At 52.3% G+C, this 27,292-nt stretch overlaps 7 protein-coding genes across 7 annotated transcripts; 3 read left to right on the forward strand and 4 right to left on the reverse strand.

The window, feature by feature from the left end:
• Positions 1 to 495: 495 nt before the first annotated feature.
• Positions 496 to 4,879, forward strand: MYCGRDRAFT_107550 (uncharacterized protein; the record flags this gene model as incomplete). Its single annotated transcript, XM_003856549.1, has 7 exons — positions 496 to 560; positions 614 to 809; positions 999 to 1,032; positions 1,092 to 1,101; positions 1,496 to 1,838; positions 2,024 to 2,257; positions 2,330 to 4,879. 7 exons carry the CDS (start codon positions 496 to 498, stop codon positions 4,877 to 4,879), a joined length of 3,432 nt encoding a protein of 1,143 aa, XP_003856597.1.
• A 1,059-nt stretch (positions 4,880 to 5,938) lies between these two features.
• On the forward strand, positions 5,939 to 7,906 carry MYCGRDRAFT_107551 (adenosylhomocysteinase; the record flags this gene model as incomplete). The annotated part of the gene is made up of 3 exons (XM_003856550.1): positions 5,939 to 6,054; positions 6,127 to 6,271; positions 6,328 to 7,906. 3 exons carry the CDS (start codon positions 6,028 to 6,030, stop codon positions 7,581 to 7,583), a joined length of 1,428 nt encoding a protein of 475 aa, XP_003856598.1.
• Positions 7,907 to 7,919: 13 nt separating this feature from the next.
• On the reverse strand, positions 7,920 to 8,532 carry MYCGRDRAFT_102788 (uncharacterized protein; the record flags this gene model as incomplete). Its single annotated transcript, XM_003857041.1, has 4 exons — positions 7,920 to 8,083; positions 8,144 to 8,323; positions 8,389 to 8,420; positions 8,473 to 8,532. 3 exons carry the CDS (start codon positions 8,517 to 8,519, stop codon positions 8,163 to 8,165), a joined length of 240 nt encoding a protein of 79 aa, XP_003857089.1.
• A 3,306-nt stretch (positions 8,533 to 11,838) lies between these two features.
• On the reverse strand, positions 11,839 to 13,670 carry MYCGRDRAFT_107553 (uncharacterized protein; the record flags this gene model as incomplete). Its single annotated transcript, XM_003857040.1, has 4 exons — positions 11,839 to 12,481; positions 12,538 to 12,632; positions 13,240 to 13,449; positions 13,611 to 13,670. The coding sequence occupies 4 exons, from the start codon at positions 13,668 to 13,670 to the stop codon at positions 11,839 to 11,841; spliced, it is 1,008 nt and encodes a 335-aa protein (XP_003857088.1).
• A 2,389-nt stretch (positions 13,671 to 16,059) lies between these two features.
• Positions 16,060 to 17,234, forward strand: MYCGRDRAFT_34332 (uncharacterized protein; the record flags this gene model as incomplete). Its single annotated transcript, XM_003856551.1, has 2 exons — positions 16,060 to 16,230; positions 16,296 to 17,234. 2 exons carry the CDS (start codon positions 16,060 to 16,062, stop codon positions 17,232 to 17,234), a joined length of 1,110 nt encoding a protein of 369 aa, XP_003856599.1.
• A 472-nt stretch (positions 17,235 to 17,706) lies between these two features.
• On the reverse strand, positions 17,707 to 18,538 carry MYCGRDRAFT_102792 (uncharacterized protein; the record flags this gene model as incomplete). Its single annotated transcript, XM_003857039.1, has 2 exons — positions 17,707 to 18,252; positions 18,323 to 18,538. 2 exons carry the CDS (start codon positions 18,327 to 18,329, stop codon positions 17,915 to 17,917), a joined length of 345 nt encoding a protein of 114 aa, XP_003857087.1.
• Positions 18,539 to 18,924: 386 nt separating this feature from the next.
• On the reverse strand, positions 18,925 to 19,309 carry MYCGRDRAFT_102794 (uncharacterized protein; the record flags this gene model as incomplete). Its single annotated transcript, XM_003857038.1, has 1 exon — positions 18,925 to 19,309. The coding sequence occupies one exon, from the start codon at positions 19,262 to 19,264 to the stop codon at positions 18,962 to 18,964; it is 303 nt and encodes a 100-aa protein (XP_003857086.1).
• Between the last annotated feature and the right edge of the window lie 7,983 nt (positions 19,310 to 27,292).

Here is a 27,292-nt window from a genome sequence, read left to right on the forward strand (position 1 = left end):
TAAGATTCGCATGCGACGTGGTCAACGCATTCGCCAAGGTACGCCCGAGAGGAATTCTACAATCTTGAAGTTGGGTGAAAAATGGAATTACCGGATTCGGCAGTAGAGGGGATTCTGAGCTCTGCGCAGCAAAGTCGCTGGGATTGACGCAAGGAGACCCTCTTTAATTGTGATATTGCAGGGATGATTCGCCCCGTCAGTGCTCTTGTTTCAGGCGGGCAACACGGTCACACAGTGGCCTCCTTACTGTGCAGTAGTCCAGATGGAACAAAAGTAGTGCGACAAGGTTCTACAGACCACGCCGAGTATTGCTGTGACATGAGCATTGAGAATCGTCGAAGCGAGCTGCGCCGCTGCTGTAGTAATAAGGTCAGGGCCACTGCGCCGGGTCACGCTATCGAGAAGCACATGGGTCGTGGCGGCGACACCTCCGGCAGCTGATAAGATCGTCATCTCCAACGCGAAGGCCGCTGTCCTGGTCTTTGTGCTGATAGTATGGAGGTGTCAGTTGCACTCACATTGGGAGCCCTGCTTCGCTCTCAGGGCAGTCTTCAGGTAAGGTACGAGGTGATGTTGTGACCTCGACTAACAATAAGGTACGACCACGGCGTAGTCAGTTCCACGAGAGCTTCCGCATTGCCGTGCCCGCAAATCTGGTCGTGGGCTGCAGACAGTGCCAGACACCTCGTCAAGTCAGCTCACACAGCAGCTATGGCAGCCATGCAGAGGACCGCAGCGAGCCACTCGGGCAACGAGAAGGCGGTGGATACGCCGAGCTCGACCCAGCCGAACCAGGACAGCCCGACGGGGTAGGGCGAGCGTGGAAGTGGTTCGCGTGCAACGAGTGGATCGACGCTCGTGATGAGAGTTTATATCGTGACGTCTCGCGTCAAAAGATTTGTTCGGCTTGAATCCCGCGAGGGCAACCCTGAGAAAACACGCCTGGGATGAGGCAGGTTTCCAGGTCACCCTCGGGACGACTCATGTTTGCCCGCCAGGCACGCCGCCGTGAGACGCGCATCGCAGAGCAAGGTACGCCATCGTTGTGCTCCAGGACAGCGTGGCACGGCAGCACACCCAGCGTTATATAGGCACCGCTCTGTATGTATCCAAGCGAAAGATCGGGAGTCGGTGACTCCGGTAGCGCCGCTCGTGGCAGTTGGAGGCAGATTTGTTGACGGTCGTTTGGAATCCCGATTCTTGGTAATAGCCTCAGCCTCATCAGCTTCCCGTCCCGTTGCAACAGGATTGTGCTAGCTAGCTCGCGACCTCACAGTGGCTTTACGAAGTTATACTCTCCACTATCTGCCAAAGCTACCGTGCCTTTTCATTACCTCACCCAGCGCATCCCTCGACACTTCTCTTGCATATTCCGTTCTGCTTTTAGGCTGCATGTTTGTTGGAAGCATCATTGCCCACCAAACGCACGCTTCGGCCTCTCCGCCGGTCCACTTCCGTCCGCGTCGACTTGGAACCGGTACTGGCCATGCTGTAGTGGACCATTCGATTCGTTGTGCAGCACTTGCGTCCGCCATGTTCACGCGCTTCAGCCGCACCATCGCACCTTGGCTGGCATTCTGGGCAGCGAGGACATGAAAACCGTGTCTTCGGTCTGTGCTGCCGGCTCTTCAGCAGCATTGTCGGCCGTTGGTCTCGCGCTGGCCCGCCCGAATCACGACGACGACGACGACCACGGCCACGACCACGACCACGAGCATCTTCAATCTGCGAGCACACGACCCCGATCCACCACCACACCAGACAGAACCATGACCGCCGTGGCAGCGTACTCGATCAGCTCGCCGTTCGCCAATCCGACGAGCCATCCGCGTGGCCTGGTCAGCGAAAGTGACGGTGTGGGAGCTGTGGGGAGCATCAAGATACCAAATAAGAGACGAAGCGGGCCGGAAAAAGCCACAGGTTTCAGCGCGAGCATGGGAGGCCCAGTATCCCGCAATGGGGAACGAAGAGGAGAACATTCTGGGGCGCAGTCGAGCACATGGCTTCGTCGATTCTCCAACAGCATGTCATCTTCTCGAGACTCCAGCCGCACGCCCAGTTCGCGTCCGGTGTCGGCAGCTTTTTCGCTGTCGAACGCACCGGTAGCTGTGTCTCACTCTGGGTCGACCACTCCGATATTTCTGGATACCACGCCGCTGAACTCGGCTCCAAACAAGCTCGTGAAGAGAGCGTCGTCGGTGCATACCCAGAGCTCGCCTGTTCAAGGTTCCGGGTCGAAACTACCCATATTACGCAGGTGAGTATTGTGACGACTAATCTCGGCAGCCACCAGATCTGACATTTCAGTAGACCTGCAACGAGCCATCAGCGTTCTGCCTCGCTTCACGGGCTATCTTATACCTCAGATCGCAATGCCCAACCCTCGCTCTCAGGTGGCTGCACTCCCAATCGCGACACGCAATGGCGCCACTACTTCACCCCTCGAATCGCCGCCGAGGACGTTGCACAATCACGACGTTCAAGTGCCACGGCGATTCCAAATCCCATCAAACGGGTGTATCCTGATCGGAGGTACATACCTACATTGATTTCCGCTAAGGATTTGACGAGACCGGCCGATGTTGAGCTGGACGAAGGAGGTCACTACATCAACGAAGATGATGCGGCAGGGACAGAAGGTCAGGCACCTGGCAGCACCGCTTCCTCGCCATTTCCGAACCAGATTGTCCATTTCGAGGAAAGCGCTGCGCCACGGAGATCTTTCTCTATCGGTGACTTATTGTCAACTGGACCGCAACCACTGTGGAAGCGGCCAAAATCATCGGCCGGCAAAAGCAGACCTTGGTCATCGAGGTCCATACGCACTAACCGGCCCAGAGTATCATCCGATTCTCGCGCATCAATGGGGAATCGACTCAGCTCCAACTCTACCCTCGAGTCTGAGAGGCCAGCGAAAAGGCGCGATCTTACCGACCCTGAAACATCTCGTCGTAGCATCTACTCATCACCTAGCAGCGTCGACGCGGCAACAACAGAGCACGTCAAAGAAATCGACCTTGGTCTCGGTGCAGATCTACAGTCCTTGCACATCACCGACGTCGAGTCGCGGGCTGCTGCCACAAGTGTTAGATCCTCTTCCCAAGATGACCTTCCCCTCCAGTCACCCATGATACCTCCCACGAAACACACACGACTGTCTGCCACGCCATCCGAGATTCCATCGACCGTTGGGTCTGACAGTGACACACGCTCGGTGGGGGACAACAGCACCGACTACCAGAGTGACACGTTCTACGACTCATATCCAACACGAACCACACGCAGCAGTTCTGGTCGACGAGGGCCTCACATCGAAACGATCTTTGACGAATCACCACCAAACTTCTCTTCGGGAAGAAGCACAAAACTTCGGGACTTCCTTAGTGATGGCCAATTTCCGGGAGACGAATATCTTGGTCACTATCGACACAGCACCATCGAGGAGGAGGAGAGTGTGGTAAGCACACCAGTGCGCTCCTTGCACAACAAAAGCGTAACATCGACACCCTCCGCACGGCCCGGAGGACTGCATATTTTCTCGTCGTCGCCGCCGGTCATGAACATTGCGGCAGACACTGACGAACTTGACTGGGATGCGCCGGAAGATGAGCAGCTATCTTACCGCAGTCTCGGCTCACAGCACCCATCGAACTCGCATGAATTCCGTCTACCGGCAGATCGAGGCCTTCCAGTCCGGTTCGGACCCATCTTGCTATCCGCGAACTCCAGCTCCAACGTTTCAACTCCACAGCGCAATGGCGCATTGTTGAAGGAGCGAGCGAACCTGTTCGACATGGCCGAGCAGCAGCCAAGTCCTAGCCACACTGCCAATTCTCCACCCCGACCAAGGACGGTCCACGGAAAGAAAGACCAGGATAGCCGCTGGAGCCGACCCACTGGACGTCGCGGACCGAGTGCAATGCACGCGCGCAGCCACAGCGTGCCAGTGGTACCGGATGTTGATGGCAAGCGAGATACTGTCGTCGCCAACAAATTTGGAACTTGGGGCGTAGGCAGCAAGGCTGTCACGGAAGATTGGGATGAGGACTTTGAATTCGACCCACCACCACTTCCGACTCAAGATGCTGTGTGTGTGGACGAACGGTGCATCGACAGTGGCCATGAGATGTTCGTGCCAAAGTCTATCAGGGAGCAGCAAGAGAATGTGGTTGCGAACATCGGCCTGCTTCGGGAATGGGGCTTGCTGATTGAAGAGCTGAAGGAGCTGCGCATCCGAGCCGTTGGTCTCGATATGATGAATGGGCCGTATGCTCAATCGTGGCGGGAGGTCGACGCCATGATTGAGCTCGCGGACCAGGAAAGCGAGGAACATACACTGGAGCCCGGCACATCACCGCCGTCATCCCCAGGTTTCGATCCGCACGCTTTCGAAGAAACATCGCCCAGTCTAAACGACACCATTCTGTCACGGCAGGCAGCGAATGATGTTGAGGCAACCTTGGAGAATACTTCTTCGCGAAACCATCATCTCTCTACACCGCAAGCCAAATCCGTTGGCAATCGGCCGCGGAAGGACTCTGAGCTTGTCGCTCAGAGCGTCATCGCTGCGCTGCAGTCCAGGACAAGCTCTACTCTCACGAGAGCTGCACCGGCCGCTGGTCCTAATAAGAAGGTACCATTTGACACGGCAACTCTTCGGCATATCGTCCCATACGTCAGTGGTCTAAAACGACTGATTAAAGATGCAATGCGCGAGACAGAAAAGCTCTACTCCAGCCCTCGTCGACGATCATCGCCCGAGCAGAAGATCCGCCGGGAGGCCGGTGCAGATGGAAGCCCAGCATTCCGTAACATGTCCGAGGAGGCGGGAGAAACCCACGACGACATGACTATTCGACGGCAAGCTCGCCAAAACTGAGCCATGACTGAGACCGACCCCGATCACACCTGATTTGCAAATTGTCTCTTGCGAGCAAGAGGTACAGCTTACCACGTCTCGATCATGAATATATCCCAACACCCACTGGGAGCGACCCGATCATCCCGTGATCCCCACTGCCGAACGGCATCCAAACACTAGGACCCGCATCTCTCGGGTCCGAGCATATGAGAGAGCTTTCATCACAGCGCTTTGAGCGAAACACCAAAAGGAAGTCTTCAGTGGCCACCTTCCAGCGACTGTCCACAAGGAAAGTGCGCTGAGGTAGGCATGTACAACAGGGCGTTCTTGAGCACATGCACCTTTCACCGAGCATATTCATTTTCATGAGGAGGAAAGATGAGAAGAGAGAATGACTGAATTTGTTCCGCCGGCTTTGTGAAATCGCTTCAGCGGCATTGTTTGATTAGAACGTTTTCATCTGTCATAGCAGGCATAGCGAAGAGAAGATTGGCGGTCAGGCCGTGGCATCTGGTATAGAAGAACGACTTGACGCAGAGAATGGAGGATAATGAAGAGCGAGAGAAGTCGACATGATATTGTCCAGACACTTTCAACACTGTTTCACGCTTCAACTGTGAGGCATGGCCATCGTACTGTGAAAGAGTGCTATCCGGACAGATGAGGCCGGAGTTGAACAAGGTTTCGATGGACGCAAGGGACCTGCGGCAATTCAACGAATCTCATACTGCCGTTTCTCCACGCTCTTCTTCAGTGTCATCGTCTAATGAATGACTGCGGACCATTGTTGGAGGAGACCCAAGCATATCAGCATTCCGGTCGAGATATCAGCATCAATTACTGACGTGAAATGTACCAATGGCCCAAGTCCCGAAACGACGTGAACCTAAACGATGATTCCATCATCGACTTGTGAATTGTGGATCGTCGGCCCACCAGTTTCTCCGTGTCAGGGTAGGTAGGAGGTACCTTAGTGGGGGGAGGGACCACCGCGGGGCACAGGCGAGGTTTTTCATTCTGCTGAGGTGAGGTAAGCTGGGAGGGACCGACCTCCATCGACGCCAACATTTTTTCGGTTCTCACTTTCATTCCCTCACCCTCCACCACCGCCCTCCCTCCACATCAACCCATACCTCCACCAACAATCCACTTCACACACCGCAAACATGGGAGAGCCAGCACAGAAGTTCAAGGTATGTGACCAGCCGCATCGCCCTCGCCCTCGCCAATGCCTCCTCCCACCACTGACACGCCATCCTCGACAGGTTGCCGACATCAACCTCGCGGCCTTTGGTCGACGAGAGATTGAGTTGGCCGAGCAGGAGATGCCCGGTCTTGTCGAGACCCGCAAGAAGTACGCCGACGAGCAGCCATTGAAGGGCGCCCGCATTGCTGGTTGCTTGCACATGAGTACGCACGTCAGCTACACCGACAAGTGAAGTCTTCTAACGCATACCTCGCCACAGCCATCCAGACCGCCGTCCTCATCGAGACCCTCAAGGCCCTCGGCGCCGAGCTCACCTGGACCTCTTGCAACATCTTCTCCACCCAGGATCACGCCGCTGCCGCCATCGCCGCCGGAGGCACCCCTGTCTTCGCCTGGAAGGGTGAGACCGAGGAGGAGTACCAATGGTGCTTGGAGCAACAACTCAAGGCTTTCCCATCGGGCGAGAAGCTCAACCTCATCCTCGACGATGGTGGTGATCTCACTGCTCTCGTCCACACCAAGTACCCCGAGATGCTCGAGGGCTGCTACGGTGTCTCCGAGGAGACTACCACCGGTGTCCACCACCTCTACAAGATGCTCAAGAACAAGGGCAAGGCCGGCGGTCTCCTCGTACCGTCCATCAACGTCAACGACTCCGTGACCAAGAGCAAGTTTGACAACCTTTACGGATGCCGCGAGTCCCTCGTGGACGGTATCAAGCGTGCCACCGATGTCATGATTGCTGGCAAGATTTCCGTCGTTGCCGGTTTCGGTGATGTCGGCAAGGGCTGCGCTGAGGCTCTCCACTCCATGGGCGCCCGCGTGCTCGTCACCGAGGTCGATCCCATCAACGCTCTCCAGGCCGCCATGGCTGGTTACCAAGTCGTGACCATGGAGGAGGCTGCTCCTATCGCCCAGATCTTCGTCACCACCACCGGATGCCGTGACATCATTGTTGGCAAGCACTTCGAGGCCATGCGCGAGGACGCCATTGTCTGCAACATCGGTCACTTCGACATCGAGATCGACGTTGCGTGGTTGAAGAAGAACGCCAAGGAGGTCGTCAGCATCAAGCCTCAGGTCGACCGCTTCCTCATGCCAAGCGGCCGTCACATCATCCTCCTTGCCGAGGGCCGTCTCGTCAACTTGGGATGCGCCACTGGACACAGCTCTTTCGTCATGTCCTGCTCCTTCACCAACCAGGTCCTTGCCCAGATCATGCTGTACAAGGCTGGTGACAAGAACTTCACCAAGAAGTACGTCGAGTTCTCACGCGCCATCGATGAGGGTGTTGAGGGCGAGCCTCAGCTCAAGAAGAAGGAGGGCGACACTGTCTCTCAAGTCGAGCGTCTCCCGATCGGCGTCTACGTTCTTCCCAAGATCCTCGACGAGCAGGTGGCTCTGCTCCACTGCGCTCACGTCAACGTGCACCTCACCAAGCTCACCGATGTGCAGTCCGAGTATCTCTCCATGCCAAAGGAGGGTCCATACAAGCCAGAGAACTACCGCTACTAGAGCGCTGTTTTCCACAAAAGTTTCATGACGTTTTACGAGCAATGTTTCAACACTGACATTGGGAGGGGGTTTGCACGAGATACCACTATACTGGGATTTGTCTTCAACGGCACAATTTTTGCGGTCAAAAGCATTGCGAGGCGCGTGGCGTTCAACAAGAGAAGAGATCGGGCCTTTCACATTCGAGAGGTTTTTATGATATGACGAATCATACTGAGAGCTCACTTCAACCAGAGTTCTCAGGCGTGGGGCCAGATCTGAGAAGAATGTCTAGATTAGACTACGTGCCAGAGAAGACGTGTAATGATACGACACTTCGAGAGGACTTTCTTTCCCGTCTGACCTGATTTGTCCCGGCTGAGAGCATGATCTGCTTTGTCGGAGTTGCTGATTTGTTCACAGTGCGATCATGCCCGAAGTTTGGCTGTTGGGACATTCACGCTGGCTACCCCTCCTGTTCGAACAGCGCCCGCCCGGCTTTGCAATTGAGGTAATGGTTTCTAGCATTCCGATCAGCGGGCTGCGATCTCACGATTGCCAGCTGGCGCACAAGCTCCTACCTTTCATTCGCCCACTCCATCAACCAGTACGCCGCCACGAGAGGTGGCACGACATACAGGAACTGGTTCCTAGATCTTCGAATGGTGTTCGAGAACCCGCCTTGTTGTAGAAGAGGTAGCCGATTCGCACGCGGTTCGGCGCGATGGCGTATGTCGTTGTGCCTTTGGTGCGAGGAATTCCTGGATGCCGGAAATATCAGCTCGAGGGATGCAGAGAAGGGACGTTCGAAGACGGTTGCTCTCACTTTTGTGTCCGAAACACCAGACAGAGAACTTGCTAAGATGCCTCGTCAGTCTCCGACCAGAAGAATTGGAGCTCCATCGCATACTTATCTGGCACATCCTCTGAATACTCGACACCGCCTTGGGCGCCCATGCTGGATATCGAGGCGGTGCGAATGCAACGACAGCGAATGTCGAACAGATGTCAACCTCTGCGGAAGGCGTCGGGTCGCGTTTTATCAATCCTGCTGAAACCCAACTCTCCCGGCGGGCAGGCTCGAAGGATGCTCATTCCGTCGACGCGGCCTTTCAGCCCACGTGCTTTCTCGAAGACACACGGTCAGCCATGGAAAGCTGGGCGGAAGTCAATACGCCAAGTCCGGCATTGTCCAATTTACTGCCATTTTGGGTTGTTGGTCGTCATCCGCAGGTCTTGGTAGATCCCGACACGGACGAATTCGCAGACGAGATGGACAAGTCGCGAGCTTGAAGCTGGTGCCGGCTGAGCGGCCACATTCGACACGAAATGGTAAGATGAACAACATTTACCACTGGAGGGACCACTGGACTTACGCCAATCAGCTCAACGCTGTTGTTTTTCGATCGACATGATACCGCACGGCAGTCACGGCAGCGAGAAGGATTTAACGAGTTCGAAGGATTCTGATCCTGTCCGGTGGTCGATCACGTGGGCGGTATGCTGGGCGAAAACGCCATGGATGGGAATCCACATACCTTTTCGCCGGCATCGCTGCTTGCCGCAGAGTTGAGGAGACCCTTCATCGACGCCAGCTGAATGTCCAACAAAGCAATCATATACGAGCGATTGGTGCGCTTGACAGCGATGCGAAGGATGGCAGGCTCTCTCGGATTCATGGAGTAAAAGGTAAGCCGTGAAGGAGGAACATCGAATCGATGCCAGAATCACGCACGCATATGTACAGCTGGCCGAAATAATCTTGTCTGGCAGAGGGAGATGATGCTCAAGGACCAATCGCAAGTCGGTACAAACAACGAATGAACATGGAACGACATTTCGCTGGGACTCCTGTCAAGAGTACTGTCGGCTGCAAACTGTCCACTACCGCGGAGTACAGCTGTATTGTGTCCATGACATCCTCACCTCCTCGCTTCATGATTCTCCGAGCACTAGAAATCTTCTTACTCCTAGCCAGCTTCACAAGAGTTGGGAACGAAGAATTGCAAGGTGTAATCATTGAGCCGAAAAACGTGGGGCTTGCAAAGCACAGGGAAGCTATGATTGACTGGTGTACAAGTCTGCATTCCTGCATGTCCACTACACAAAACACGAAGCCTGTGCACAACTTCATATGGTCATCAGAATTGTCCTCCGGGATGCCTGGCAACGAACACACTCGTCCCTTCCCGCCGCAACACAGCCTTTCCTCCCAGCGAGTGTTTGCCAGAGAGTGCTCGCTCCGGCATCTAGATGCATCCGCCGGGAATACAAGCCCATCTGCAGACCTCAGCGACGGTGAAGGAGCCGTCGGCGAGCTTGTTCCAGCGGGTGTTGAAGGTCTTGCCAACGCAGGAGATGTTGCCGCAGAGGATGTCGGCGGCCGCGGCGCTGGTGATGCCTGCAATGGTTGGTCAGAGAGCTGTCTCAGGCGGGAAGGACAGCGTGATGTCAAGAAATGACCGTTACTTACCATTGGTCAGCTCGATGAAGGACCATCCGCAGACCTCAGCGACGACTTCGGCCTGGGCAACGGGCGCGGGTGCCGCGGCAGGGACGGCAGCGGCGTTGATGCCCATGGCGACGCTGGTCATGAGGAGAGCGGTCTGGAAGAACTGCATTATTGCGGTTGATGGAGTGGCTGATTGGTTGGATTTGGTAAGAGGTGGATTGGAAGGCTGGCTCTTGAGTTTGTCGGTGGTAGATGATGGTGGAGTGAGAATACAACGGGGTTCTGGCTGACCTTTATACAGCTGGTCATGGCATACCTTTGCATATTGAGCTGCTGGTCTCGCCAAGCTGGCACTTCTTCCCGCCGCCATAAGGCGAGTGATGTTCAGGTTGAAGCTCGCTAAGAAAACAGTTCGCCAGAGTCGTGAGACAGTAATTCCTCCGGCCAGATTATCTCCAGGCGTCGCTACTGCAAAGCGAGGTTGTCACGGCCGATACTGTTGGCCAAGGTACCAAGACTGAAATAGGCCGTGGAGTATACAGGCGATAGGCCCAGGAAGTCAAGCGTGGCTCATGCGTGGTTGAGAACAAGCCGAGAGCGAACAAGCCTAGCACGCTTACTCAGGAGTATTTTCCCATGGGGTCTCCAGGAAGTATTCTTGCTGGCTTCGGCCCACGATTTACATTGCCCAGCCATCTCACAGAACAAGAAATATGAGACCCGAGGATCTGCCATTCTCGCATACACGCCTGATCAACGCTGTTCTCGTGCCACATTCTGGCCACGCGAGTCTATCCTGGACATGATAGCGAAGCTTGACGAAGGCATTGTGCCTCGGGATGGAAATGCAGATTGCGCCGTAAAATTGTTGCAATTGACAGCTTGGCGTGACTGAGACCGGCGCAGGCGAGGCCTTTCCTGCGAGGCCGGCGTGTTTCGTGTCTTGTTGGTACTCAAGGCTGTACGATCCGGTCGCTTCGGCTTCTCGACCAGACGACTGGACTGTCCTGTTGTGTTTTGTTTGTTCTCTGTGTGACGACGATAAGGTGAAGTCAGTTCTTGCAAGACGGAAATCCAGTTGCGAAACACTTGGGCTTACTAAGCTGCTAACAGCCCGACGGCCCGGAGGTCTTCTCCGTTATCGATGTGGGAAGCTGCTTACTTCCACAACAACACTGTCTTTGCATGATGCCTGACCCAGATTGTTCAACGTCATGCTGACTGGAAAACAACACGTCGATGGAATGGAGCCTCCTGAGCCTGGTGAGGTAGGCAGAGCAGTACTGTGCTGATAGCAATTGCATATCCAACCGCGAATGGATCAGACTGACGACCGCGACATAATCGAAACAGGCTCCATAGGCTGTCGATCGAGATTATCGCAACCCAGAGGTCGTCTGCCTGGGAGGGCAATGACGTTCTCGCGGGATTGAACCCTACCTGAAAGGCGTCAACAAATGATCAATCACTCAGAGAGAATCCATGATCTGATTGAGCTTCCTATACATGGATCCTACTGCGCGTGTACCTGCCAACGGCCTCGATCCATGACAGGTCTTTGACTTGCACAGTCAGAAGACATAGCCAGTAGCCCCGCGAAGACTTCACTCTGGAGAAGGCCATGCACTCCTGGGCTGGGAAAATCCATCATTCGCCAATGAGATGTCAATTGAAACGTTTGGGTGAATGGCGAGTCTTGCGCTTGGTCCTGAAATATACGCGACCAGTTTTTTGGTCGTACAAATTCCCCTGACTTCAGTTGCGAAAGTTGTTTTGCCAAATCGCAAAGTCCATCCCTTCAGTAGTACCGCACCGAAGGCAGTATCACCAGACCAGTAAAGCAGCCACGCCCAAAACGGCAGCCAACATGGAGCATGAGGCAGCGCTCGTCGTATAACCAGCGTTCAACTTCACCGCCGCAATGCACCCTTTATCTCCCGGCGAGTATTTGCCATCCGGATGGCCGATCATGATACTCTTAACGCCGAACGGCAGGACGTTGCAAGACCCGTTCTCGCTTGCACAATTCCACGAGTACCAGCCTGCAGCACCGACGTCCTTGCCATAGCCGGGGCATCTGGACTCGTTGAATGCCCGAAACATGATGTTTGCGACCCGCGAGGTATCATCTGGCCTGTTGGGATCGGCCCGTCTTTGCGTGTAGAAGATCTGACTGTAGTTGAAGCGGTCGGGCGACCATCCGGCGGAGTCGGAGACGGTGTATCGCATTAAATCGAATTCTCTCGATGGCGCAATGCCGTCGGTCGGGTGGGAGTACGTCGTGTTCGGGTGGGTGAAAACGTAGTCTAATTCCAGGCAGACTGGTTTCGCGCCCGCATCCCGGACAATGATCGTGTTGGAGTCGTTTGGAGAGGCCGACGACCGTCCACATTCTCTGTTAGATGGGTCTGAGAATGTGATGTTCATGACCGTGTTGGTAATGTCCGGTGGGGGCAGCGGGCCCGGGCTAATTGACATATTAGCTGACGGACACATCATTCTGGCTCTTGAAGACATTCGTACGTGAAGGGTAGTTGAGCTCGTATGACAGTAGGTAGAATGCTGACTGCGAGCACCCAATGCTTGTTGAACATCTTCAACATTGTCTCGGCCAAGATCTGTGCCGAGTCAAGAGCTTCGCTGTGCGAATTGATCGAAATCGCGAAGAGGTGAAAGCGGTCACATATAATAGCGGTCGTCGGACCTCATCACACATCCGACCAGCATCAGCTATTGAGGCACAGATCCCTAGTCTTTGGACCCATGTCCTCGTTTTCTCCACTCAGACGCTTTTTACATTGATCGCTATGACAGCCATCACCGTTTGCACTCCGCTTGATGAGCACGATGCTTGCGGCAGACAAGCGGCATACTGACCTCTATGTCGAGGTCGAGGAAGGAAGATTAGTGTTGTCGTGTATCGCAACGGCTACAGCGACAACATTCAATGTTCAAACCCATACCATCCGGCTTTACCTCGTAGCGCGCTGAGGAATCGCGTGGGGAAAGGACTGGTGATCTGTCAACAGGGATTCGACATGACAATCCTATCATTGCTCAGCACAAGCATCACCCTAGACAAGAAGCAGCACGTCATCACATCGAATGTTATCGATCTGCAGCGTGCACGTTGGTCGCTGTCCGCGCACGGTCCCCAAACTCGTCCACCCTCTGTGACCTCTTTGCATAAAAAAAATGATGCCCAGCGCGAGGCTGTGAGCTTACCGGTCTTGCAGTCAGCCATGTTGACCAGGCAGTTCCGGCGCTGGAGGCGTAGCTGAGCATCCTGCATTGCGGCATGAGATGGACGACAAAAAAGAGATCGTGATGGTACGATCGCTGCGGTGGCCGCGGAGTAGAACCGTATCCTGCCAGATCGATCTTGAGGAGTGTCGTCGCAAGGTTTGCAGCTGTGCCACTTCTCGTCTGAGTCTGCTATAGACGCAAGTCAGAAATTTTCGGTTCGCATGGAACTTGAGCAACGTAAATAGTACGTCGACCACGATTGTTGAGAGCGGCGTGTTGGAAATAGCGTGTCCTGCTTTGCGCAGCTTGGAGCAACACGATGCAGACGCTGGAAGATCTTCCGTTCGCACATCAGGCGCCAGGATACTCATGCGACCAGCAGAGTATGCCAGTCCACTGATCTGAGGCATACTCTTGTCTAGGTTCCTCGAAGACCATGGAAACTTCACCGCCGAGCAACACATACTCTTCTTGCTACACGGCACCATCGCCACCATGCCTGATGGTGCACTTGAACGCACCCATATCTTTTCCACGGAGATCAAACCAGGGTATCAGCACGGCCCATACAGAGAACATACTCGCTCTCATGTCAAGCATACACAAGCTGAACCGGAGCGACTCTAAGCAGACCCAGAGTCGAGGCACACGTCCTGCAAGCCAGTCTGCTTCGACCACGGCTGTAACGGGCGTCGGTTCTCGTCGCTGGGGCACTACAGACGTCATGTCAAATCTGCGACATGCCTGTTCTGCGGCGCCAAGTTCATGCGGCAGAGTAATCTGATGAAGCACATTCGACGAATGCGGTGTAGGGTGGTCCGGAACTTGCATCGTGAAAGTGGAGATTGTGGCCGAGCGCCTTGAGATGTCATTGACGACCAGTCATCACTGGAGCAGGTAGATCGCAAGATGGAAGGATGCTGCTGATGGAGGATTTGGGATGCCCGGATGTATGAGGCTGTATTTAAAGGCTCGACGGATATCGCTTGAAAGAGTCTCGGCACGGAGTAGCAGATTCGGTTCCTGCGGGGAAGTAAGACATACGTGCCGCTGATGTTTCTGTGGCTCAATACCATCGTAGCATACATTGACCAGCTATCTTCATCCAGACTCGTCGTGTCCGGTGTGTGTCCGGTGTCCATGTATCGCGCAAAGGATCCCAATGCTCTCAGCACCAGGTCTCGTCAAGTCCCATGAAGCTCGTCTCACTCCTGCAAGAAATGGAGATAGGCATGCCGGTGAGTGTGTCCAGCAGCGCTCTGGGGTCCTCAAAATGGAATGGTACTTGGTGGAGCCAGGATATGCTTATTTCATCTCGTACCATTCGACGGGTTCGGGGGAGTGCGAGCGCGGTGCCACGAGCAGAGGAAGCTACACGGCGCCTATCCATGCGGTCAAAGGCACGCTCTCCGAAAGCGAAACGGGTAGAGCAGAAGACGCTGGCGTAGATCTCGTCTTGAGGCAGTCGCATGAGCCTACTCTGGACCTGGGTTTGCGCTTGTGGTCATATCGGTTATAGCATCGCTTTGGGGCTTCTTCTTCTTGCCACCATTGCTCGCTATACATTCCTTGCGGTTACTTCGGAATTGCCACGAAGCGGAGGTCAGAAGCCAGTGAAGGACGCTCGAAAGGTAACAGTCGCAAGATGGCGGCGGGCCCGGGGGCTTGACTTCTGCTTAGTCATTGTGCGCGTGCTCCCGTCCGCTGCTCAATCGTCCACGGTGACGCTAGTCTCAGGCGCTCAGACCACCTCGCTTAACGGGCCTATTAGCTGCAAGCAGCTGGCCCTACTGTAGGTGGTCTAAGGGTCCAGACGCGCTTTTTTCGTAATAGAGCGGGGTATAATAGATATAGGTATAGTAATTTTAAGCTTTTAGTATAGGAATCTAGCTACGATACTAGTTAGAAACTAATACCCCTACTACGTACGATAGCGATAGAATTATAGTATAATTTTTATAGTAGTATAATTAGATTAATATGTAGCTTCTTATATATACCTTAATTACGCGATAAAAGTAGTTTTAAATTTTCGATGTCGCGGCGCTGCACAACATCACCCAAAAACGCTGCTAGGCCCTTAGACCCTCTCAGGCGAGGCGCTCGAAGAGGTTAGTGCTCGCCAAGAGGGTCTGTGCTTCTGAGACTACGGTGACGCGCTCCGTCAGCTTGCCTCACCAACACTTTGAGGCGAAGTCCACGCATTGCAACCAGGCATATACCGCGGTACTGTATCGGCAGGACCGTGGCGAAGTCGAGCGTCACTCATTCTGAACGCCTCAGGACGAGCGAGGAAGCTTGCAGCTCGTCAATCGGTTTCGCACCGGCCACTGTGAAGGACACACCGATGCTCTTTGGCCGGGCTCTCGCTGTGAAGAGTGAGGACTGATCGTGGACCCGCAAGCCACAACTACCAGGTCGCGGAGCCGCACTTTTCTCTGACCTATAGACTGCCTAGTCCAACGCCATTGAACGCCATCACTTTGGATCTCCCAAATGGCTACCTGTTTGGTAAAAGCGATGAACAATGCCGTCACTCGCATCACGGCAGTGTCTCCTAAAGCGCCTATCATGGGTACTGAGCTACCAGATTTAGGACCATGATCGGCAGCACTACACGAATCACAGCGCCCCCGCACGTCCGAGTGTGAGGAGTACGTCCAAGGTTCCATTAGCCTTCGACTCCATGTGCAACGAACTGTCCGCCACAACGGTCTAGGAATAAATCATAAAGCAGTAAAATCTCAGTCAGTGTTACCATTTCGTCCAAGCACACCCTTCTTCTCAGCTCAATCCAAGATGCTCTCATACTTCACATTGCTGTCGATAGCGACATTACTGCCGCGAGGTCTAACGGCTCCTGTGGAAGACCGAGCAGTCAGCGATCGATTCACGCTGTACGATTTGCCTACAGAGCTGACCGGTCCTTGCGATTTGGAAGTCGGGCAAGACGGTGCATCTTGGGGTCAGGTACGAATTCCTGGCGCGGGAGTGTCGCCTTCTGACAGACACGAAAGCTAACTCGACTCTTCCAGGGCATTCTCAAAAACATCATTTTTCGCATCGACCCTGACACCGGCAAGATTGACGAATATCCTATTCCCTTCACCACGCCCTTGGACCCAACGCCCATTGAACTGCCCGGAGTCGCCAAAGACATTACTGATCGTACTGCATTGAGCTGTGCGATCAGGAAGGGCGCTGACGGAAATCTCTACGCTGCGGATGGCATCAGGAACCAGCTTGTACGTATCAATCCGACGACAAAGAAGATCGATATCTTCCAGAATCCGGATTCGAACATAGCCGGAAACCTTCAACCATTCAATGATCTATACACTTCCAAGGACGGCATGTACGTCACAGCAACGTCTGGGAACACATTCGCCATATTCAATTACGCCACCGAAAAGTTCACTACCTACACGATCCCAACACCAGCATCATTGCCTCTCGGACTCATAGTTGCTTCCGACGGCAAAGTATATCTCGCAGAGTTCGGGGCCAACAAAATCCTGGTGTTCGACCCGAAGACTGAGAAGATAGACGAATACCCTCTACCTGAGCCAGCTCAATTCCCTACAGTGGTACGAGCCGAACGTGACGGCTACGTCTACTTCGCCTTGTTTGTTGGAAATGGAATTGGCCGGATCAACATGGAGACGCATAAGATCGACATTTATCACACCAATCAGCCGCTTCTTATTGGAGCCGAAAATACCATCGACTCAAAGGGCGGCGTCTGGTACAGCGCATTCACCGGCAACGTGCTATCTCGCCTGAACACAGACACTTTCAAGTACGACTATGTCACCCTCCCGGTCGGCTTGGGAAAGTTGGGATTCACAGGGCTCCTAGGTGGGCTTCCTCCGGCGGTCGACGTTGCGGTCAACTACGGACCAGGAGATGCAGTCTGGTTTACCTCTGTTCTGACGAACCAGGTGGGACGGTACAATCTCACAGGGTTGTATTAGATGGATGATCGCGGTACGGAAAGTCTATGCGATCTCGAATGAACGGGCGATCGGGGGAGTCCTCTTACTGTCTACACAATTTGCCGTGAGTCGAGTATGCACATATGAATGTCACATATCTGCACGCATATATTGTTCCCTTCAAAGTGTGTACTTCCTGGCAATCTCAGACTGTCAACCATTTCATCATCGAGACCGGGGATGGAGGGTGTTGATGTGTCGAACTGCGCTCACGCTTGGGTAGCATGCTCTCTGAGGGTACTTCGTTGCCTTGTTCTCCTCTGCATAACGTGCACACGGGAACGTTGGAGGTCGAGTTCTTGCTGCTATTGCTCCTCTTCTTCGACGTCTTCTTTATGGTACGTTGGGAATGAGCAATTCGGAGATTTCGTCAGGCAGAGTACAGATGTGCGGAGCTCAAGGCGGAGTTCAAGGCGGAGCGAGAGAGGGAGGCAAAGGAGATCGTAGAGACCGTAAGTTCCGTTGGCTTATTAGATTCGAAATATCCTTTGAGTAATTTGCCGTCAGTTAGTCCACCCGTCATACGCACAAAGGAGAGCTATCTACTAGACTAGGACCGCAACGACGACATCGTCGATGTTGAATCGAAGCACAGAAGCGCCTGGTCTTTGCCCGATCATCGTCTATCTGCAGTCCAAATGATCCCCAGCTGTTCTCACTTAGCAATGTTTACCGCCATAACAAGCACAGCCTTGGCAGCAGCAAATAGAATAGGTCGTTCCAGGAACCGGACCAGTGCCTTCTGTGGCCAGACAGAAGTCACATCCATCAAAGTGCCTCTTGCTCAAACTCTGGCCGAGTTCTTCTTCCATTCGCTTGAACGCGAGTTTGTCCACCTCTCGCTTTGGCAAGTCTTGCGTGGTCGCGACTTCCTCTCGGATCCGCTTGAACGCTGTCGCATATCTCTCAAGGGCCATTTCCTCTCGCTGCACCAAGTCTTGCGGAGCCGCGAGCACCGGAGCCGTGATGGTGGCAAGGATAGCCAGCATGACCGAGACTGTTCGCGCAACGTCAGAGGGAAGAGTCTTGCATGGAAGTCTGAGCAGGACTTTGGCTGCGGAACGTACTCTTCATGTTTGTCTGTTGAAGTGAACGGGCAGTATGGTAGGATTTGAGTCGTGCCGGAAGGTTGTGCTGAGTGTGCCGAGTTCGAAGGCTGTGCCGAGTTCGACGGTCGTGCCGGTTGTGTCGTGTCTGAAGGTTGTTCTGAAGGTGACGAGAATCGATCTTGCTGCTCCGAGTTTCCAACGGCGCAGGACAGCCTATTTATCTTCTTGCCTACCCTCGACGTACGTGGGTGAGTACTCTTCGATCGTCGAGAGACTCCTTCAAATGCCGATGATCGAAAGTGCAGTTCTCGCGAAATCGTGACTACCCTTCGATCTTCGAGAGACTCCTTCAAATGCCGATGATCGAAAGTGCGGTTCTCGCGAAATCGTCGATACGCACATCAAACGACTATGTGACTATACCGAAAGTGTAACATTCGAGCTCCTGGTCGCGCCAACAGCAGGGGCTCCGCTCGAACGTTCCGGAAAGAGCCCTTTGTGCCACGAACCTTAATGCGACGACCATGGTCCCGGCATATTCACTTAGAGGGCGATTGCAGGGCATAGCCCATCGCCACGTGGTTTTACCGAAGCAGAGAGAACACGTGGTGGCAGTATCTCACGATCTGCTGTCGACCAGCAGATGCGTAGGAGCCGCTATAAACCGCGCGCGAACCGCCGCGGTCCCGCACGTGGCGAACCTGCGGCTCGAGACGAGTTCCTCGGCACTAGACTAGGGCCAGGAACCCTCTCCTCACCGGGCCACCTCACCTGGTCGATCAGGTGGGCAGGAACAAAGAGTACCCTAGCCTTGAATACCAGATGTCGTTTCGGACGCCTGTCTTTCGTGACGTGGCGGACGAAGCCGTTTGTAGCTATGAGGCACGCAACTCCACAACTATGGATGCGCTCGTAGAAGTCTCTCGAGGTGCTGCTTGGTATTCGCTCGCTTTGTTGCATAGTTCTTCCTTCTGAATGTCGTTGAGGGTGTGTTGGAAGTACCCCGCAACGCCCACATGCTAAGGTAAAGCCAGACGTGAAGGTACGTTAGGTGGCTTCCGATTGCCGAATCACGCCCCGGTCATCCCTCCCATCTACGTCACAACTTTGTGATAGTGTGAAGTTCTCCGCTTTTTACTCGGATCGGCCGAAGCGAAAATGGTCCGAGCGCAAAGTTACGAAGACTACACAGGTACTAAGGTACGAAGACTACACAGGTACTAAGGTACGAAGAGTACACAGGTACTACAACGTCCGGGGCAGGAACTTGTTAGCGTGCGGCCAGAGTTGATGCCTAACCCCTCGAGAGCTTTGTCCTGTTTAGGGAACGGAATATCGTCCTCCTGACCCAACGTCTTCCCTGTACAGACGTTAGTGCGACAGTGCGACTTTTTGTAGCTCGTATTTTTCAAGGAGATTGCCGTCGTTCTTCCATGGAGTAGCGTCTGGATTGATCTGCGCGACTATTCTTGCGCGGTGCAGGGCTACGACAACTTCCGAACCTACACAGAGACTTCTTATTAGTCAAGGTATCTAGTGGAAGTCGTCAAGCGGGATTCCGCATTCACAGCATGTGGACGTGTTGTAGTGGCGGACGTTTGGTGCACGGGCATAAAGTCAAAGTCCTGTTTGCCGCCAGCTCGTGCATGCAGCGCCGTTCTCTCTGTCGAAAATTCTATTAGCGATTCCATGCGCCCAATGCCTGCATTGCTGGGGAAACGACGAGCCGCGCGACTTGACGTAAGGTGGCTACCAGGATGTAGTCACGCGGCCCAATTCTCCTGTTGCTTGACGAGGGCTGTTAGAAGCGAGGCGAGAAGGAAGGGTGGATCGTTCGGAGTCGTCGATCGGTTGGCTCGACGGATCGTTTTGCCGTGTTTGTCTAAGGCCATCTCCTTCAAGCCGTCAGTAGCCGTGGGCGCTACCTATTAGGAGGTACCTATCATTGTTGGCTCCGCCGCTACTGAGGCCCGAAGGTCGCGACCCCGGAGCAGGATACTTCTCCATAGCCCCAACGATCGGAGAGACAGTCTCGACTATGGTTCTCGTCCTCGAATGCGACACTCAACCCTGGGAAAGGCCGAGCTTACAGCTATAGTGCCCCTCAACGAGTTCGGAATCCTGCGATCTCGTGTCTGGTCTTCGAAGTTCATCCGCGTGCCACGGCTTCGACACAACTGGAGCCGTCTTGTACCACCGTTCTTGTCAGCGATTGGGACTTCGGTAAGGCGTACAAGCTTTGCTTCAGCACTTCGGGCCCAATCTTGGAGTCATCACAGGCCGCTCCAGCGAGACACGGCCAGAGACGTGGACCTCCCACAGGCTGCAGCCACTTGTCTCATTGAACAGAAAGCTGTCACAATGGCGTGTTTACTTGCAAATCATCCAGGCCATCTCCATCCCGACGGGTACAGAGCGCCCTCCCACATGTCCACGAAAAGGCACGCACGAGTTTCGGTCAACTCAACATCAAGTCTTATGAGGCTGCGAAATCAGGCTCTCTTCCTAGGATATCCTCCAGGCATGAGGAGATTGAACTAGGAGTACCCACAATCTTGATAGAAATCTCAGGTCACGATTCTTCCGAACATCGGCTGTATGGCTCTTGCGCTAAGTCAGCTCCTCGAGGAAGTTCATGTCCAAAGGCAGCATAAGTGCGCGGAGAGCGTGTTCTGAGGGACACGGCGACGCCGGCTCATCTCCGTTCACTTTGTAAGCCTCGGCCTGTTGCGAGCTTGTCACATACCATTAGCTCAGTCTCCATGGTCTACCTTGAGCCTCACTCTATCCGCTGCGCAAGTTCACGGTCTTCCTGGAATCCGTGCCCTTCGCCTGCACCTCAACTGGATTACCACGCCGTCGTCGCCGCAAAGCCCGCCTCCCGCAACACCATTCTCGAGCTGATTGTAGTTATGTCTGGCTCAACAGTGTCATGCTCGCAACCTTCTCCAACGCAGTTCGGTGTCCCTACCAAGGAGCTTTGCGCCTCTCAAGCGAAGTGGGCAGTCGTGAGCTTTAGTAATGGGAAGAGGTAGATGAGGGAGAGGTCGGAGTGAAATACACGTGCGCTCATCGATCTGCTGACATGCATGGACAAGAACGAAAAAACGCAATCACCTTTGGGTCATTGCCTTCGCCAGGTCACCCGCTTGGCCGCGCTTCCTTCCCCATGATCTTAGCCGACCGATTGACCTTGTCTAGCTGCTTCTGCTCGCACATCAGTGCTGTCTGCGCTCGGGCAAGTATCTTGCACGGCTTCGACCACGGGATTTCCTCTTCACTGAACGGTCAATTTGACTTAGGAATGGAGCATCCAGCTCATTGCGCGGGCTTTGTTATTGCCACCGTCCATCCGTCGAGGAGATTGAACTACCGGCGCATTCACCCGTCTAATTCGCCCGTCACATGCAAATATGGCGCGGCTCTCGCAGCCACCAACTCAAGATCTCCACTTTGGCATGTGATAACACCAGCTTCAACGTCCAATTCACCCCTTTCGACCACAGCACAGCACAGCATCAATGTTCAATCATGTGACAGTCCACTGGTACCAGCGCTCAATCGCCGCTTATATCTGTTCTCGTCCACTACCACCATTCTTCTCAACAGCACCAACATTATTGCTCGCAGAGCTGTCAAGATCCGCCCCTCTCTGCACTACATCACAGCAACGACTGTGCCGGCCGAACTGGAAGGCCAAAACTCTCTCTCCCATCACTACACCGAAAGCTGAAGGGCTGACAGCGTTGCCTCCTCGAATCTAGATTCACTTCATTGTTCTCTACAGTACCGAGATTCGGTCTCGAAGCTGTCAGACTTGCAAAGATCCGGCCCTGACAGATTGGTTGGTTGGTTGGTTGGTACATCATTTATATAGCCGTCTTGAAACCCAGAGGGTTACGTGGCTTGAATTCTAGGTACAAATAGTGCCCCTACTAAGTGAAAAGTTTTCACCTCGCCGTTGCCCCTATTAAATGCTATGAATATTTGGTAGGTGTGCTATAAAATATTAGAGGGGTCCGAATAAATTTCTTAAAGGGAGTCCGAATAAAAGTCCCGCCGGTAGAAAAGTTTAACGCTGCCTGCCGCTCTAGGCCTACTTTCTAAAGGTTTAGTAGGTACCTTGTTGCCTAAATTAATGCCGCTGCCGTCGCCGGTTTAATGTCTAGTTATAAAGTAAGTCTTAATTAATTAATTAGCGTCGTTCTTCGAGTATCTTAGGTACTCTCTACCCTCGTTTTTTATAGGTTGCTACGCATTACCGCGTAGTTCCCGAGAAGTGCGATTTAATAGTTCGTAGGCTATAGGCGTTTAGTTTAGTAGCGTAGGGCGTTTAGGGAGCGGACGATTAGTATAGTAGTGTATAGCGAATAAGTTGCTCGCTAGCGTAGTAGTATAGTACGCGGAACCGGTCGGCGAATTAAATAGTCTAATAGTAGAGTACGTTAAATATCTAAGGGGACGGTTATGTTTTCCGCCCTTCTATACGTACGTATATATATATACGCTCCGCGCTCTTTTAATGTACTGTCCTCTAAGGCAGCCTATCGATTGCCTCTCTTACTCCTTCTTTAAACGCCGTCTTTAAAGTCGGCGTCTATATTAGCGTTTACGTCTATCGGTATATATTAAAGGATAATAGTTTCGCGTACGGGCTTTAAAGGGTTTTCGCTCGGTGTCTCGGCCGGATCGCTTATAGCTAGCTATCGGCTTTTATAGCCGTCTAGTAGTAACATCGGGCGGCTAAGAAGGCTATAAATAAATGTTAGAGTTTAGTCGGATCTCTCGAAGGGGTAGCGTCTCTACTTTTAATATTAGCTTCGAGCGCTATATATAGCATATACTAGTTTCTAAGGGGAACTTAAGGCCGCCGGGCGCATCTATTAGCTGTCTAGTCCTACCTAGGGCGGCGGTACATCTATTAGTTACTACCGTAGCTAGCTAGACTAGTACTACGGGCTACGAAACGTTTCCGCCTATGTCGTTGTCTATTTCTATATCTAGCGTCCCTTTTCTTTTTTATAGTTCTTCGGTAATAGCTTTAATAGGTTTAATAGCGAGGTGCGGGTAGTGCTCTTATAGGTAGCCTTAATTAAGGCGTAATCTCGTAGCTATAGCTGCCGCTTCTATAGGAAAGTCTATATACTACTTACCTAGCGCCCGATAATATTTAAAGGTCTCCCTTTAAATAGTACCTACTCTATAGGAGAAAGCCGCTTATCGCTACTATTTTATACTAGCTTTAGACTTCCTATTAGCATCGCGTACCGCTAGGACGGCCGCTAGTCGCAATTTAGTAGTAGCTACGCGCTATATCTCCTCGTCCGCATCGACTACCCTAAACTATTAAAGGCACTTCGCCTTTAAAGTACGAGGGCTACGTATTTAGCTATCGCTAGATTACTAAGAAGAAGTTTAACATCGAGGACCCGCTTACCTACTACATTAAACATCTCGCTACGTTCTTTAGTTAGTACCGGGCATTCGAGTAGAACATAGGTTAGCGTCTGTTCCTAGGGGAAGCCTAAATTAATATATAGGCCGTAGAAGGGCGTTTCTACGTACCCGATCTTATAGAGGTATTAGTTAAGTCCGATCTTGTTTATACGCATTTAAACGATAATGCTATAGAGTAGCCTTAAAACAGCCTTAAATTTGCCTAGTATCTTAACCGATAGCGTTAGTTCGTATTTGCGTAGCGTGTTACTAGTTTCTAAGCTTATCTAGCGTAACGACTATTCCCTTTAAAGGCGTTCTTTAAGGTGTCCTACCGCCTACTTACGGTCGAGCGCCGCTTATATAGGTTTAGCTCTGTCTACTACCTCTGTTACGAGCTTGTCTACTACCTTATTGCCCGGGATACTACTATGTCCTAGGATCTAGACGATAGTAATTAGGCAGAGGGTTTAGGTACGTAATTAATAGAATTAACGAATTTCTCCCTAGGCTATTGTCGCCGTAACGCCCGTAATTTGCTTAACGAGGCCCTAGTTGTTGCTATAGATATATACCGGCTCTATTAGGTTTTAATGTACGATTAATTACATCGCGAGTAGTAGTCCCTATGCCTCCGTATAGAAGGAGGATAAGAACTAGGCGGTGCCTAGCGCGCGTGCTTCGTATACCCTTCCGTTAAGGGAGACTACGGCGCAGCCGAGCTTTAATAGTTTTAACTTATCCTTAGGTTTCTTAAGGGATCCGTCCGTATAAATATAGAGGCCCGGTAGGGCTGCTAGTTTATTATGCTTATTAATTACTTACTAGTCGTTCTCGATAATTACTGTATCTAGGTAGTTGCCCTAGGGCGAATTAACAAACACGCCCTCTTGTTTAAGTAGGAGATAGCCGCCGCTTTAAAGGTATAGGCGTTTAACTCCCGCTAGCGGCATTTCCTAGCGAGCGGCGTCCCTCCCTACGTCGTCGGTAAGGTGTAAGCTATATAGACTTAATACGAGACGAATAAATATAGCTAGTGCGGTCTGTTCGAGGTATATTCTCGGTAGTATAACGAACAGCTCTGTTTCTAGGTCGGCTTTAGCGGACGTCTTAAATGCGCCGCTAACCTATATAAGGGCTTAGTATTAGATCTTTCCTAGCATAGTCTCCGCGTCTTTAGCGCTCTTCTAGCCTAGTTTGTTTGTTTGTTTGTTTGTTTGTTCCATTTACGTCCTTTCGGAGTCCAAGACTATGTAGGACGGCCTTGCAAGCAAGGCAGTAGATCTATTTACAATCAAATTCTTCGGTATTCTTTAACCTTAGGGGAAACCCCGTGCCTAAGGCAATGCTAAAGGACTTTAAACAAATGCGAGACAAAGGAAATCAAACGAGTGTTGCTGCGGCCTAAGGCTGCAGAATTTTCGCGCTAAGCTTTTTGCAGAATTTTCAGCGGATCCTTCCGCTTCGCACGCACGCTGCAAATTCGAAATGCAGTGCAAAAGCAGTGCAAAATGCCGTGCAAAAGTAGTGCAAAATGCCGTGCAAAAGCAGTGCAAAATGCCGTACAAAAGCAGTACAAAATACCATGCAAAAGTAGTGCAAAAGCAGCTGTCTAACTCGCTGTCTTCTCTTGTCCTTAATATGCCTTTGTGGAACTGTATGCCGCTTCTAAACGCATACAGCTACGCAGGTTAATCGCAGAGTTGTGGATTCCACCGAGTTCCAGCTCTTTAAAGTGCATGTATGCTTCCTTCGAGGGCGACGAAGTCTCTAGAGAAGGGACATGCGATTTCGGTTCGGATTTCGAGGAGGTGCGCGTATAGGATAGAGTGGACTGCTTCTTCTCGTTCGTAACGTGGAGGGCTGTTCGTTCGAATCGTGCCGTTGTTCTGTTGTAGCTTGTATTTCGATAGGAGGCGTACCTCTAGGTCGTGTTGTTGTTGTTGTAAGGGAAGAGGGATTAACGGCCTCTCCAATCCTCCGGAGGAAACTTAGCTCTGCAACGACGGTATCGTCGCAGGTTCGTAGCCGGCACCACGTACAGGTGTTCCTCGTCGCCGACCCTTCTAGCCTAGTCTATACTACGTAGAGGCCGCGAATGTTATAAGTAGGCGAAGGGTTAATAGGTACGCGCGTCTCGTAGCCTCTATATTAGCTCCCTAGCTTAATTTGTTTAGGCATTTAATAACATTAATCTTACTATTAGCCTTTCTTACGATGTCCTTTCTATATGCTTTAAAGGTAAGGCGTAAGTCTAGCGTAACGCCGAGGACTTTAATTACTTTAGAGGGAAGGACTTTAATATCGCCGAAGCGTACGGCGAAGGAGTCCCTAATCTCGGTAGTATTACGTGTCCCCGGTAGGTAGAAGTATATTAATTAGAACTTTATAGGCGCGAAGATTAAGGCGTAGCTGTCCGCCTATCGTTCGTAGGTCGCGATCGCACCCTCGAGTTAAGTTTATACTACTTCCGCGGTGTCGGCGATTACGAGTATAGTAATGTCGTTAATATAACCGATTAGGCTAAGTCCTTATTCGGTCGTTTATTCTACTAGGTCGGCGTTAAATACGACGTAGAGTACTAGGGACAGTAGGGAGCTTTATAGGATGCCGACCGCGATAGGCTTAGTCGTTAAATAAAAGTTAGGTATACGTATTAATGTCGTACGGTCCGATAGGAAGCTCTATACCTATAGGGCGAGTTAGCCGCTTAGACCGCGTTTCCTTATGTTATAAAGGAGGCGTTCGTAGGATACGTAATTAAAGGCTCCTATAATATCGAGGGCGAGAGCTATAGCGTATTTACGCTACTACTATGCCGCTACGACCGGTTCGATAAGGCTATAAAGGGCTTCGTCGACTCCGTATCCCTTCCTACCGCCGAAGTATCGGGCTAGTAGGATGTTTTCTTATTTAAAGGCCTATTAAAACCGTTTAGCGATAATGCTCTCTATAATCTTCCCGATCGTATTTAAGAGCGCGATTAGCCTATATCCCTTCGGGGTATTAGCCTTCTTCCCTACTTTAGGTAAGGCAATAGTAGTATAGGTACGGAAGGCCGCTAGGTAGTGCCCGAGTCGTAGTAATGCGTTAAAGAGTTGTTCGAGGCTTTAAAGGAACGTAGTGCCGTTGTTAGAAGCACCTTAAGAGGGAATGTAGGCTTGCACTAAAAACAAATAGTTGTAGAATGTAACGAGTCGATTCGATAAGGAAGGGAATAGACGAGAGCGTCCCCCGAGGCTATGTACCCGCCCTTCGTATTGCTAAATGCGTCCCTCCGCCTAGACTAGGCACCGGTCGTAGTCTAACGTCCGCTCGGGAGCCGTCGTACGCCTATAAGGTTCGTTCCTCTATAGGATGTCCTAGTCTAGGCTAGATAAGATAGTACCGGTAATCTATAGTGCTAGGATAGTCTAGGTTAGGACAGGTAGGAGGCGTTATCGTAAGGGTGTCCTTACATTGCCCCCCTCCCCTCTCTATAACTAACCTTAGTTGCGGTAGAAAATTTATAAGCTGTTAGCTGCTAGATGTCCTAATCTAGAAGGATTTGCG

Source organism: Zymoseptoria tritici, chromosome 1, assembly GCF_000219625.1.
Source record: "Zymoseptoria tritici IPO323 chromosome 1, whole genome shotgun sequence".
NCBI lineage: Eukaryota > Fungi > Ascomycota > Dothideomycetes > Mycosphaerellales > Mycosphaerellaceae > Zymoseptoria > Zymoseptoria tritici.